The sequence below is a fragment of the Rhagoletis zephyria genome, unplaced genomic scaffold (genome assembly GCF_001687245.7).
Source record: "Rhagoletis zephyria isolate East Lansing unplaced genomic scaffold, Rhagoletis_zephyria_1.1 Rzeph_scaffold_00891, whole genome shotgun sequence".
Classification (NCBI taxonomy): Eukaryota; Metazoa; Arthropoda; class Insecta; order Diptera; family Tephritidae; genus Rhagoletis; species Rhagoletis zephyria.
Window position 1 is genome coordinate 66,522 of NW_016157975.1, and position 15,416 is coordinate 81,937.

General features: G+C 34.6%; 2 protein-coding genes across 14 annotated transcripts in view; both read right to left on the reverse strand.

The window, feature by feature from the left end:
• Nucleotides 1-15,416, reverse strand: part of LOC108361961 (uncharacterized) — a 93,755-nt gene that overhangs the window by 12,705 nt on the left and 65,634 nt on the right. The window lies entirely within an intron of this gene.
• Nucleotides 4,710-6,874, reverse strand: LOC108361962 (uncharacterized). Its single transcript, XM_017614772.1, has 2 exons — nucleotides 5,083-6,874; nucleotides 4,710-5,032 (listed from the first exon to the last, which is right to left on the reverse strand). Coding segments are annotated over exons 1-2 (1,263 nt in total). The 5' UTR covers nucleotides 6,344-6,874; the 3' UTR covers nucleotides 4,710-5,030.

Consider the following 15,416-nt stretch of genomic DNA (forward strand, 5'->3'; position numbering starts at 1 on the left):
ATATTAAATACTAACCTGAGTATATGCAATAAAGGAGCGAGTCTGCCCTTTATATTTCCCAGCTCCGAAAGACTGGCGGGATGGGAAGAGGTACTGGACCTAACCCTTGCAACAGATGGTATTATCGTCGATGACTGGAGAGTATCCCGTGAAACATCCATGTCGGATCATTGTTGGATACTCTTCAGCATTCGCGGAAAGCCCACTGCCTCTTCCTTATTTCGGAATCGGAGAAGAACTATATGGCCAAAATGTATCAGGCTAACGTCAGGTAACTCAGACAGAAGTAAATCAAAGGAGATTACAACTGTTGTAGAACTAGACAACACAGTAGATAAGCTGGAAAAAACTCTAGCCATAGCTTTTAAAAAATCCACACCAGTAAGCGTCCTTAAGAAGAAATCCCCTCCATGGTGGACGGGGGAGCTTGGGGAGCACAGGTCAAATCTCAGAAAAACCTTTAACGAGTGCTACAGAACAAAACTGTGGCAGCCATACAAAGATGAATTAAGGCAGTACAAAAAATTAGTAGAGAAAGCTAAAGCGGACTCTTGGCAGTTCTATTACACACCCATAGAGAACTGTAAGGATTCCGCCAGACTAAGCAAAGTTTTATCCAAGGAACACACCAACCCCAACCTTATTAAGGGAGAGGACGGTGCATGGACCACGGCAGCGGAGGAATCACTAGAGACCCTCATAAATACACACCTTCCCGGCTGCGCTCAGAGGCTTAAAACATGGCCTCGTACAGATCGTCAGCAACTCTCAAAAGAGTTACTCAACTCAATCGTAGACAAGGAAAAAATTAAGTTGGCTATAAATAAATTTTCCCCATACAAATCCCCTGGCCCAGATGGCATCATTCTGATAATGTTCCAAAAATTACAGGAGCGTATGGTATCCTGGCTGGAAAGGGTCTACAAAGCCAGTATCAGCTTGACATACATTCCGAAAAGCTGGAAAAGAGTCAAAGTTGTCTTCATTCCCAAACCGGGAAGAAGAAATCACGAAACAGCAAAAGACTTCCAACCAATAAGTCTTACATCTTTCCTGCTAAAGGTACTGCAAAGACTTTTAGACCTACATATTAGGCATTTTCTGGGAAATTCCAAACTTTCCAAAGCTCAACATGCATACATTAAGGGCAGGTCAACTGAAACTGCCCTTCATGAAGTTGTAGGCACCATAGAAAAATCACTCTATTACAAGCAGTACACTTTGGCGGCATTCCTCAACATAATTCAGTTCAATTCAATTACATAACAGTCAAAGCAATTGTTCGATCTCTTGTGAAGGTGGGAATATCTGAACACATATGCGAGTGGATCGAACAAATGCTCAGAAACAGAATCTTAATTTCAACCATTGGTTCAGTAGCGCTATCCCGTTATGCAAATAGAGGCACTCCCCAAGGGAGAGTTCTGTCTCCGCTACACGATTGATAGAATACAAAGGTTGCGCCGATCTCGGACCGCTATTCCTCTCTTAACGAATTTGACAGAATCGTTGTTTGCATGACGTCACACTGGTGCAACTTGTTTACGTTTTCCTTGCAACATTTTTTCTTCTTCTTCCGTTCTTGGCATTTCTCTCTCGCAATTGCACCAGTGTGACGTCACACAAAAGTTATTCTCAAAAATCCTCTCTGATCGGCGCAATCTTGTATTCTATCATTCTTGTCTTCGCTACTATGGGTGGTGGTATTGAACGACATTCTACTGGATCTCAACAAAGGTGGAGTGAAAGTAGTAGCATATGCAGATAATGTAGTGGTGGTGGTATCAGGTCTCTTCCCCTCAACGATTAGTGAAATCCAAGAGGGAGCTTTGTTTCGGCTAAACACCTGGGCTACAAAAAGTGGACCCTAGCAAGGCGGAACTGATGCTGTTCACAAATAAAACAAAAATACCACAATTCTTCCCTCCTTTAATGGAACGTCTCTCACATTGCCCTCCGAGGCTAAATACTTGGGTGTCGTATTAGATACCAACCTGAGCTGGAAGACAAATATAGAGAGGCTTGAGAGAGCCTACTCAGCTTATTATACATGTAAAACAATATTCAGTAGGAACTGGGGATTGAAGCCAAAGCTTGTCCTCTGGATGTACACGGCTATCATACGACCAATACTAACGTACGCGGCGTTAGTTTGGTGGCCAGCACTAGATAAACAATACAACGTCAGGAAATTAGGCAGTATACAAAGAGCAGCTTGTGCAGGTGCTACAGAGGCAATTAAGTCGTGTCCATCTGATGCGCTTAATGTAATCCTGCATCAACTACCCATAGAACTCCATATCCGCGAAACTGCTACATCTGCGGCTGACAGACTCAAAGAGGGTACTTCAGCACGGCCATAGTGGTATTCTTGACAAGCTTATCGAATCAGGGAAACAATCAGATTATATACCTCCTACGACAGATTTCAGGAAAAGCTTTCAGGTGAAGTTTCCTTCAAGACGGGATTGGAGTAGGGGCAGGATAGTAGAGGAGAATTCCACTGACATCTATACTGACGGGTCCAAAATGGACTGCGGTGTGGATGCAGGGGTGCTCTCTGAAACGCTGAATGTCTCTCTCTCATTTCGACTACCTGACTTTGATAGCATCTTCCAAGCGGAAGTACTGGGCATCGAAAGGGCCTGTAAAGCACTAGAGAGGAACTGCGTAGGCGTACGAAACGCATACATTTTTTCAGATAGCCAAGCGGCACTCCTGGCCCTTGCCTCACCGGTAACAAAATCCAAAACAGTCAGAGATTGCAAATGTGCGTTAAAAGCTCGGCCGCCGAGTTAATAGACATCACTCTCATCTGGGTTCCCGGCCATAGGAACATTCACGGAAATTAGAGGGCTGACGAGTTGGCTAAGGCCGGAGGATCTTTGAATGAATCCGAAGCAGAAACTAAAAATTGTCCACTCGGACTCATCAAAAGGGAACTANAAGCTCGGCCGCCGAGTTAATAGACATCACTCTCATCTGGGTTCCCGGCCATAGGAACATTCACGGAAATTAGAGGGCTGACGAGTTGGCTAAGGCCGGAGGATCTTTGAATGAATCCGAAGCAGAAACTAAAAATTGTCCACTCGGACTCATCAAAAGGGAACTACATCTGCAAATTCACACGTATGGCTGATACACGTTGGAACAACCTTAAAACCTGCAAAACTGCGAGGTACATATGGCCGCCAAAGACAGAAGAACTTCTCAAGAGGTCGACGAAAGATATAGTCAATTTAATAGCCACGATAACGGGACGTTGGCCCATTGGTGAACATGCAGCTAAAATGGGCTTTCCGTATAACCCTCGGTGCCGTAGCTGTAATCTTGTGGGAAGTAAAGAAACGGTCCTTCACTATCTTTGCGAGTGGCACAAATAAAGCAGATCACACTCGGGAGTGTTTCCATCCAATATCTTGGGGAAATTTCCAAATTTACCATTACTAACCTAAATAGATTAATCGGAAAATCCAAGTGGTTTGACGAACCCAACGAATCATAAAAGCAGATAAAATCAGGGGTGCCAGAGAAAGCGTATCAAAATGGTGCTTTCAGCACTAATTGGGTCCTGGGAATGTACCCAGGCGACGCTTCTACCAACCAACCAACCGTTGATCTATAGAACTCCCAAAAAGTGCTTCGATAGGACTCTTCATGCTAATTTCAACTATCACTGAATTAATAAGGTTCTATGAAGTGCTAAGTGCTATCAAAGATTCTTAATTTTTTGTTTGTTTTTAATTAGAAATACCTCGTAATCTCGTGAATAAAATCAAGCAAGTTTACTAGGTTTCTGAAGTAACGAGGAAATTACACTTTTAGATGAATTGTCCTTTATTTTTTTAAGTCATAACGTTTTTGAATCATCTTAACTTACGCCGAGTAACTTTGGTGTTGTTAAATCAACATATGTTTGGAGGTTTTCATAGCATAACTGTTGGTGTTTTAGGTTTATACCCAATAAGTTCATTGGAGTTAAATTTCGATTAGGATTAATAACACTGGACCACAAATTTCAACTTTTTCTCTTTACCAGAAACGCCGTTATGAAATTCTTATGTAAAATCACCCCCTGATTCCGAAAATCAAGGTTATTTTTAATTCTATGGTACCGTTTTTGAGATATTTGCAATTTACCGTTTTTGCAAAAAAAAAAAATTGGGTCCACTTTATCATATATATCTCAAGAACGAATTAAGCAATTCCAAAACGGTTTGAAGCTTTTAAAAGGTAATAAAATTTTCTATAAACTGTGCATACAACACTTTTTGCTAGGCCCTGTAGATTCAAAGATAACGAACAATCATTACCGATTTTTTCAATTTTTTTTGTAAAAATATAAAAAAAATTGTACTTTGCGGGGAAGGATCTCGAAAACCTTTTATTTTTTTGCAGTTTTTTTTTTCTCCCTAAGCTCTGTTATATTACAAAAAAAATAAGCTATCATCGAAGAAAATCGATGCAAAACTACGTAAGTTATAAGCGATCAAATAAAAATACCCAGGTTGCGCAATTTCAACGTATACCTCAAAACGTATGTATGGTATAAAGAAGAGTGAAATATCTAGCTATGCTCTGTTTCTATTGAGTTAAAAGTTCAATTTATGAATGAAATTACCCATATTTTTAACTTTTTTTTTAAATTTATTTATGTTTATACTATATTCTAACAATCTTTATCTTAATTTGATTTTACTATGTTGTCGAAATAATTATGTGTTCTACTTTGACGCTTATTCAGTTTAGGATCGGTTTCTCTTATGAGAAACCAGCAGTAATCACCCATCATTGCGACGTCCCAGAATCCTTGATATCGATTCTCAATTAATTTCATTTGCTGATGAAACCTTTCGCCATGTTCATCACTTTCGTCGCCAAGATTTGCCGGAAAAAAGCTCAAATGTGAGTGGAGAAAGTGAATTTTTAAAGACATATTTACGCCCATTTTCGCATAATTATTGATTAGGTCGTTCACTATCTGCTCGTAGTTAGGGCTTTTGTGTCTACCGAGAAAAGAAGCAACGACCTTTTCAAAGGATTCCCACGCTGCTGCCTCAACTGATGAGAGTAGTCCTTTGAATTGATTATTGTTGATCAACTTTCTTATTTGTGGTCCAACAAAAATACCTTCCTTTATCTTGGCTTGAGAAATATCTGGAAAAACTGTTTTCAAATAGTCGAATGCTTCGCCTTCTTTGTCCAAAGCCTTAACAAAGTTTTTAATGAGACCGAGCTTGATGTGTAAGGGTGGAAGTATGATTTTCTCTTTCTTGACAAGAGGGGTGTATTTGATGTTATCCACACCAACGGTAAACTCGACTCTTTCCGGCCAATCCTTTCTGACGTAGTGGTCCTTACGAGCTCGGCTATCCCACTTGCAGAGGAAGCAGCAGTGCTTGGTGTAGCCACTTTGTAGACCGCATAGCATTGCAACGACTTTGAGATCAGAACATATTTTCCAATCATGCTCTTCATATTTGATAAATTTGAGTATTTTTTGCATTTCCTCGTAGGTTTCCTTTGTATTTACTGCATGTGCAATCGGGATAGAAGGCTTTTTGTTACCAATATGCAATAATACAGCCTTCAAACTCAGTTTATTGCCGTCTATGAACAATCGCCACTCTTTTGAATCATATGTTTGACCAAACTCTTTGAATAAACCAGGGATGTCGTTGCAGTAGCATATACTGTCTTTCTTGGTATAGTGTTTGGAAAATGGTTCGTGACGAGTTCTACTATATGTCACCTTAACATCGGATGACACAAATTTAAATTGTTGCATACGAGAAGTGTGGATCTCGGCCTTTTCCTTGGATAGTTCCAAATCTCTTATCCAATCATTAAGTTGTGCTTGTGACAGAACGTTTCTTTCGTTTTCCATGCGAAATTCAGTACAACTTGATCCCCCGCACTCAGATGTTACTGTTGACAATGGAACTGGATCCGCAACTGCCGTTGAATGTAGTACTGGTAATGTCACTGTAGGTACGCTAGCATAGGTTACTCCTCTTGATCTTCCAACGCCAAGTACTTTTGTTTGACAAATATAACACTCTATTGAATGGCAAGTAGGTTCTCTCCATATCATTGGTGTATCAAATTTTGTTTGTTGTCCTGATTCCCACTGAATCAATTCTACTCGACACGATGTACACAAAGTGTTCGGTGTCCATGGTTTTTCAGCATTTTTAGGCTCAATTCCAAAATACTTGGAGTATAAAGTTTTGATATGATCTGAGAACACTCGTCGTCGCCTTATGATAGTATATTGGCCACACATGAAACAGAACATATCTGGATCCTTATTACACTCAAATTCTCGCGTCCTTTTACTCATTTTATTTTTTTTAATAAATCACGGTTTTGAAATTAGACTTATGAACTGAACTATCTCCGGCGAGCCTTGAAGATGTTATGAAGTTTCAAAGCGCATTAACTCATATTTATACTCGGAACAAGAATAAAATTGAAAAAATCAAATCTTACCTAGACAGAAAGGTTCCTTTTTATAACAAGCCGGGAAAAGAAAATACTACCTGTTTTAGATGTAGGCTTTAGAAATTTTCTGTGTCTTATAATTTTGAAAATCTACCTGCATACTTACCCATAACTGACGGAAATACATGTTTATAACTACATGCCTACAGCAGGTTTCGAACCCAACCACTCTTCCTTTCGATGCAACCACTCTACCTACTATAATACAATTCGAGTATTAAAAGTACTATTTGATTTATTTAAAGAAAAAGTGTTATCATTGTTATGGTGTTATTCGTTTATCCGGATAATATCTCACTTGCACTTTATACCTTTAATATATGTATGTATGTATAGGTACATACATTGAAGTTGCGCAACCTGGGTATTTTTATTTGATCGCTTATAACTTACGTAGTTTTGCATCGATTTTCTTCGATGATACCTTATTTTTTTTGTAATATAACAGAGCTTAGGGAGAAAAAAAAATCTGCAAAAAAATAAAAGGTTTTCGAGATCCTTCCCCGCAAAGTACAATTTTTTTTATATTTTTACAAAAAAAATTGAAAAAATCGGTAATGATTGTTCGTTATCTTTGAATCTACAGGGCCTAGCAAAAAGTGTTGTATGCACAGTTTATAGAAAATTTTATTACCTTTTAAAAGCTTCAAACCGTTTTGGAATTGCTTAATTCGTTCTTGAGATATATATGATTAAGTGGACCCAATTTTTTTTTTTTTGCAAAAACGGTAAATTGCAAATATCTCAAAAACGGTACCATAAAATTAAAATAACCTTGATTTTCGGAATCAGGGGGTGATTTTACATACGAATTTCATAACGGCGTCTCTGGTAAATTTTGGCCGTCGACCAGTGTAATCATTATGATTGTTTGTCAGTTGTAATTTTAATGATTATTTATTATAACTTCCCTTCGTAATCTGGTAATTATTAATAATTTATTATTTGAAATAATGATTTTTTGTCCGTGTACACGATAACTCAAGCTAACTTTGAGATACGAGTATGTGCCCAAATATAATTATTAACAATACTGATTGCAGAAAATAGTAGAAAACATTACCAAAAATTTACATTTTTAAAAACCAAATGTAATTAAATTACGATATTGAAGATATATTTTACAAATGTAACCAATATAATGATTAACAAGACTGATTGGAGAAAAAAGTACAAAACATTAGAAAATTTACATTTTTAAAAAACGAAATGTAATTAAATTACGATATTTGAAGAAATATTTTTAAAGTTTAGCCAACATAATGATTAACAAATCTGATTGGAGAAAAAAGGAAAAAGAACTTTCCAAAAAAATGAAATTTTTAAATAACTAAACGTAATTAAATTATGATATTGAAGATCTAATTTTTAAATGTAACCAGTATAATGATTAGCAAGACTGATTGGAGAAAATAGTAGAAAACTAAAAACTTTAAATTTTTAAAAAACCAAACGTAATTCAATTTAAGATATCATATAACATATAATCTTTAAAGAAATATAATAATTTTTAAGAGATTCATTTATATCAATTGCATCTTTACTATTTGTATATTTCTTCATATAGTCCCTTTGAATGTAGGATTTGTTTGAGTTCCATTAATTTTGTTTAATATATACTGGAATTTAAATGAAACTATGGTTTATTTTGAATATTTGGTAAAATTTGCCGATAAGATTTTTCTTTGGTGAGAATTTTATGTGAATATTTCATCATTTATTTCATTTTTTATATCTATATGGCCATAAAAAGTTAATTCATTGTCTATTGTGTAGATCAGTGGAATCTTTTTTATATATTTAGTTCAATTCTTATATAAAAACGCATTTCAGCACTACCAGACTACTTTTCTTACTACCTTTTCACAAAAGGGAATACAATTGTTACCCGCATCTCTTTCCTTCTCAAATGCAACCTTACAAGGCAGTCGATTAACACAAATGTCAATATTTATCCAACCTTGTATTAGTGAATCATGTCAACGACTAAAGCTTAAATTAGTGGTGACATATCATAATGCCATAGCATAACCATTGCCATAACCGTAACAACATTAACTATCATCGATTATAGGTATGTCCGTGTTGCCAGACGTCGAACAAGATGCGGAACAAGAATGTGTATTATCGTAGGATACTTGCGCAGAACTTCTTTCACTATAACTAAATTAACACTAATTTCTCAAGCCTCAACAGCAGATTACAATAAAATATGTAAATCAAATCAAAGGTAATAACTTGTGCCTTCTTAATAATATAAATTTCTTTTGCATTTATCATGAGATTTTGTTAAAAAAGATTATTTTATGAAAAAAAATACGTAATTCTTTTAATTTTTTAGTATTTTTGGATTAAAAATAAAATAAAGCATATAAATTATAGGCATCAACAGAAAGATAAATTAATTGCTTTTATTTTGGCATCGTTAGATTTTGAATCGGTTATGTAATTCATAAGATATAAATATAAAAAAATCAAAATAATTTAATTTAACCTTTTATATATTTTTTATATTTTTGCGCCAAATAATTTTGGAACAGTTGAAATCAGCGTGAGAGGTTCTATCGAGCCACACTTTTGGTTTTTGCATAGCTGAATGGTTCATATTCTACACTTATGCCAAAACTTTGGCTGTGAACAATTTTTCTTTTTTTGAACGTCTGGCAACACGCACTTAAGATATCAGCTGATATGGTTATGGCGGAAAACCAAAATTCAATTGGTCTCTATGGCTATGGTTATGGCTATGGCGTTATAGTGTGGCAACACTAATCGAATACAGTGTTGGCCATAAGGTTGGTTGGAACAGCTGTTTTATATGTTTATGGTTATGTCACCACTAATTTAAGCTGAAATGATAGAGCGTAAGAATGCGTGTGAAGTGATCGTCCACAATTATGGTATGAAGCAGAGTGTCCAGATTGGCCGATTTCGCGCCAATTTGGCCTTTTTTTTATATTGATGCGTAATAATTTAGGAAATCGCCATTGGCAATTTTTTGCGCTTTTTTCCCTTCAAATAAATTTTCTCCATTTAAAAAAATATACAACACTTAGTTTTCCACGATAATTTTACAGGACAGGCTAATGAACTGTGTGATAAACTTGACTTAAGAAGCATATTAAAATACTGTCAAAAATGTTTAATCACCCTCATCGAAGAACTTTTGCAGCGATTACCTAGTAAATTAAATACTTTTAAAAAAGCTTTGATTTTGTCACCAGAAAAGTGTGTGAATCACAAGAGGGCGAGTTTCAGGGACCTGCCAATTCACTATTTGACTTTGACCATGTTTTAGCCATGGAATAACTTTTCTCAGAACCATTCCATCCGACACTGAAAAATTTTGGAGACTTGCTTACGAAGTGAAAACCGCAACGGGCAATAAAATGTTTGGAAATATAAGTAAATTCATATTATTATCCTTGCCGCACTCACATGCATTGTTGAGCGCGTTTTTTTCCGTAATGAATTCAACGAAAACTAGGATTCGAAATAGGATGAGTGTTCTAGAAGATCGCGCTGATGTCAAAATAAAACACTTCCATCTTAGGCAAAGAACATAGTCACGCGACAAAGAGGGCGACAAGATATCTTCGGATAATATCGACAAAAGCAAACCTTTATTTTTCAATGTGGCAGCACATATTGAAGCGAAAAGCGAAAAAAGCGACAAAGAGCATAGCGACGAAAGCAAACAAATTTGTTTTCGTTGCTTTCTGAGCTGATGGTTGATTCACTATGTTTTGACGCTTCTTGTCTCTTTCTTCGCTATTATCGGAAAATGTCTTGTCGCTCTCTTTGTCGCGTCACTATGTTCTTTGCCGTAGTTGTACATATTGCGATGTTAATAGTGATGGTAGCCCATCGATTTTTTTATTGAAATTTGGTGATGTGGGTCTATGTGGGGTTGGGGCTGGTTTGGTTTGGAATGGTTTTATTTTCCTGTGAAGGAAAATACTAATCGAATACACATATTACAAATGAATAAAATGCTTACACTTTCGTGTGACCTCGCGCTCTTTTTCTTCCAGAATAAACTATTTAGACGCGATAGTTTTGACACATTACCCTGCAGGAAATGTATTTAACTATAAGCTAACTTTAGGCTGATTAGGAAGGAGCTAAAAGTCACTTATTATCTGTATATTTTCTTTGACGAAAGCTAACTTTAATTCTACGGCGATGGCCGCGAATCAAGGGTGGTGTACCTCTGCATTAGATGTAGTCAAGGGTGGCTACCTCTGCATTTGATATAACTAACTTGTAACTAACTACTTTTAGACATAAAATATCAAAATAACAAACCAAATATTTTTTTTAATTTAATTTTTTATTTTATTATTTTTATTACATTTCATATTTGTTTCCATATTGTGCTGTAGGTGGTCCCATATTCGAACTCCGTCAGATATAACTTCAAAATGATAATATGAGATTTCGATCTTCCTTTTATTTGTCCTCCATTCGAAAAAGTATTTGCGAACCGCAGGATATTTAAACAAAAACGCATTTAAAGAAAACAATCTCCTTCATTACTCCTGCATTATTTGTCAACTAGTTGCAAGTTAGATTTTTGTAGCTAACTAAAAGTTATATATTTTATAGAAATCCCGCAAAAAAGCTACCTACAAGTGGGTTATTTTTTATCAATTGATAACACTGGTCGACGGCCAAAATTTACCAGAGACGCCGTTATGAAATTCGTATGTAAAATCACCCCCTGATTCCGAAAATCAAGGTTATTTTTAATTTTATGGTACCGTTTTTGAGATATTTGCAATTTACCGTTTTTGCAAAAAAAAAAAAAATTGGTCCACTTAATCATATATATCTCAAGAACGAATTAAGCAATTCCAAAACGGTTTGAAGCTTTTAAAAGGTAATAAAATTTTCTATAAACTGTGCATACAACACTTTTTGCTAGGCCCTGTAGATTCAAAGATAACGAACAATCATTACCGATTTTTTCAATTTTTTTTGTAAAAATATAAAAAAAATTGTACTTTGCGGGGAAGGATCTCGAAAACCTTTTATTTTTTTGCAGATTTTTTTTTTCTCCCTAAGCTCTGTTGTATTACAAAAAAAATAAGCTATCATCGAAGAAAATCGATGCAAAACTACGTAAGTTATAAGCGATCAAATAAAAATACCCAGGTTGCGCAACTTCAATGTATGTACCTATACATACATACATATATTAAAGGTATAAAGTGCAAGTGAGATATTATCCGGATAAACGAATAACACCATAACAATGATAACACTTTTTCTTTAAATAAATCAAATAGTACTTTTAATACTCGAATTGTATTATAGTAGGTAGAGTGGTTGCATCGAAAGGAAGAGTGGTTGGGTTCGAAACCTGCTGTAGGCATGTAGTTATAAACATGTATTTCCGTCAGTTATGGGTAAGTATGCAGGTAGATTTTCAAAATTATAAGACACAGAAAATTTCTAAAGCCTACATCTAAAACAGGTAGTATTTTCTTTTCCCGACTTGTTATAAAAAGGAACCTTTCTGTCTAGGTAAGATTTGATTTTTTCAATTTTATTCTTGTTCCGAGTATAAATATGAGTTAATGCGCTTTGAAACTTCATAACATCTTCAAGGCTCGCCGGAGATAGTTCAGTTCATAAGTCTAATTTCAAAACCGTGATTTATTAAAAAAAATAAAATGAGTAAAAGGACGCGAGAATTTGAGTGTAATAAGGATCCAGATATGTTCTGTTTCATGTGTGGCCAATATACTATCATAAGGCGACGACGAGTGTTCTCAGATCATATCAAAACTTTATACTCCAAGTATTTTGGAATTGAGCCTAAAAATGCTGAAAAACCATGGACACCGAACACTTTGTGTACATCGTGTCGAGTAGAATTGATTCAGTGGGAATCAGGACAACAAACAAAATTTGATACACCAATGATATGGAGAGAACCTACTTGCCATTCAATAGAGTGTTATATTTGTCAAACAAAAGTACTTGGCGTTGGAAGATCAAGAGGAGTAACCTATGCTAGCGTACCTACAGTGACATTACCAATCAAATTAAGATAAAGATTGTTAGAATATAGTATAAACATAAATAAATTAAAAAAAAAAGTTAAAAATATGGGTAATTTCATTCATAAATTGAACTTTTAACTCAATAGAAACAGAGCATAGCTAGATATTTCACTCTTCTTTATACCATACATACGTTTTGAGGTATACGTTGAAATTGCGCAACCTGGGTATTTTTATTTGATCGCTTATAACTTACGTAGTTTTGCATCGATTTTCTTCGATGATAGCTTATTTTTTTTGTAATACAACAGAGCTTAGGGAGAAAAAAAAATCTGCAAAAAAATAAAAGGTTTTCGAGATCCTTCCCCGCAAAGTACAATTTTTTTTATATTTTTACAAAAAAAATTGAAAAAATCGGTAATGATTGTTCGTTATCTTTGAATCTACAGGGCCTAGCAAAAAGTGTTGTATGCACAGCTTATAGAAAATTTTATTACCTTTTAAAAGCTTCAAACCGTTTTGGAATTGCTTAATTCGTTCTTGAGATATATATGATAAAGTGGACCCAATTTTTTTTTTTTTGCAAAAACGGTAAATTGCAAATATCTCAAAAACGGTACCATAGAATTAAAAATAACCTTGATTTTCGGAATCAGGGGGTGATTTTACATAAGAATTTCATAACGGCGTTTCTGGTAAAGAGAATAAGTTGAAATTTGTGGTCCAGTGTAATTTTTTTCTGCAGGGTACACATAGTGTTACCAGACTCAAATTTTACAAACATTTAACAAATATTTTGAGACAACTCACAGGGTTGCATTACAAGGTTACCAATAATTGAGATTCTTAAATATAACTTCTCCTCAACAATGAGGTTGGAAAGCCTTAATTCAATAGTTCGAATAAAGTGTTATATGAAGGCTAATAGTTTCTGCTGCAAAACGTTTCCAATATCAAACAGTATGTTATCAAGGTTGAATAGCTCAATATATGATAACAACAGAGATGTAAATCATTCAGACACTATAGGTGATTTTGAAGAAATTGTGGAATAGCTGATCTCGCCTTATTATAGGTTTTTATTTAATTTTTGCGGCGAGCTCTTAAAAGTGGATTGTGCGATTAATCAATTAATATGACTTATAATAAATTTAATAATTGCGCAGTCCTATTGCAAAATGTGTTGAAACAAATATTTTTAAAAAGTATGCGTATTTTTGAAGAAAATTGTTTGTGCATCACTACCTCTTATATAAGTGATTTGTGTTATTTATTCTTACCCTCTGAAGGTATTATATTCGTTTTTGGTTTTAAAATCTATATTATAACAAGATCTAGTTTTTTAAATAAAAGATTTGTTAAATGGATTTCATGAATTTTATCTTAAAAAAGTATTGGCGATTTTTGGCTATTTTTTCAGAAATTACGCTTATTTTTTAAACAATCTGGACACCCTGGTATGAAGCGCTGACCACTGGGCAAAATCATACTCCACATCAGTGATGGAAAAGTAAGCACAATAGTGCCATTTTAGACACTTTCATTCTCAGAGGCAATTTAAGCACAATTCATCTTAATCAATCATAAATTATAGAAATCTAGCATAAAATGCCAATACATAACAAAAAATCATTACTACATAATAGATAACAAAATTACAAAAAATGAAAATTAAAAGCACTAAAAAATTAAAAGTAGGAAAGTGGATTTTCGCAACAAACTTTTAATTCAGAATTAATAAAAAGATTGTAAGTTTTCAGTTTTATAGTCCATTATTCCTGTTGATTTTTGATATTTTTTTTATACATTTAAACGATTTTCGAACACACTTCATATGGGAAAAAAATCATAAAATCGAAAACTTGGAATCTCTCTAAAAATTCTGAATTAAAAGTTTGTTGTAACGAAAACCTGATAAACTTTTATAATTTGTGTACAAAGGTTGAAATGTCGATTTGTGTACATATATGGTGTTTCTTATATTATGAGTTAGAAATTTATATAAAATCAATAAAAAATTAATCAGTGAAAAGAATAGGCCAAACTGGTCAAAATATCTCACTGCCATTATTCCGCATACATGTAGGTACATATACGTGTAAAAATGTCAGAACAGCTATATTTCGGTGCATTTCCCCTTCAAAATTGGAATACTGTGCCTAAGCAATCTTTTATCAAAGTTATTTACTGTAATAATTTAGTTAATTAATAATTGATATATTAGTTCAGTGTATTTTAAAAATACCATTTCTAAAAATTAATTTTTCCTAAAAGGCCTTAAAAGAAAGTATTTTTAACTTTGTGACACTTTCATCCTCTTTTCGGCACCATTAGGCACATTTTGATATTTTGAAATTCCATCCCTGCTCCACATACTACGAAAAAAAAACACTGAACAAGTATGAACTGAAAACTTTGGACTCGGCACATGCAATTAAGAATATCAAGTGAAATTAATCAAATTTACGGGAAATTTTGATGTTTTACTTATCTTTAAATTGTGCACCAGAAGTTTTATTAACACTTTTTTTAATTTTTTACTTTAATAAGCGTAAACTAGCTTTATAAAACACAAAATTTAAACAGATCACAGAAAAACACAGCTTCACAGCTTGACGTTTGCGTTTATTCTAATATGTATGAATAAATTTTTCTCCAAATAACATAAAAACATCTGGGGATTTTAGCTGATCTGATTAGGTATGGTGAAATCTTGAAATCTATATTTTTCTAAAAACGATTCTAATAATTCCTTTGGTATCAAAGTTATGGGCATTCGAATGTGGACTGGCCACGTTACACTATTTGGAAGTTCAATGATGGGTGGTGTCCAGGGCCGTCGATAGAAAATCCGGGCCCGGGCCCCCTTCCCCACAAAATAATTTTTAATTTTTAAATGAC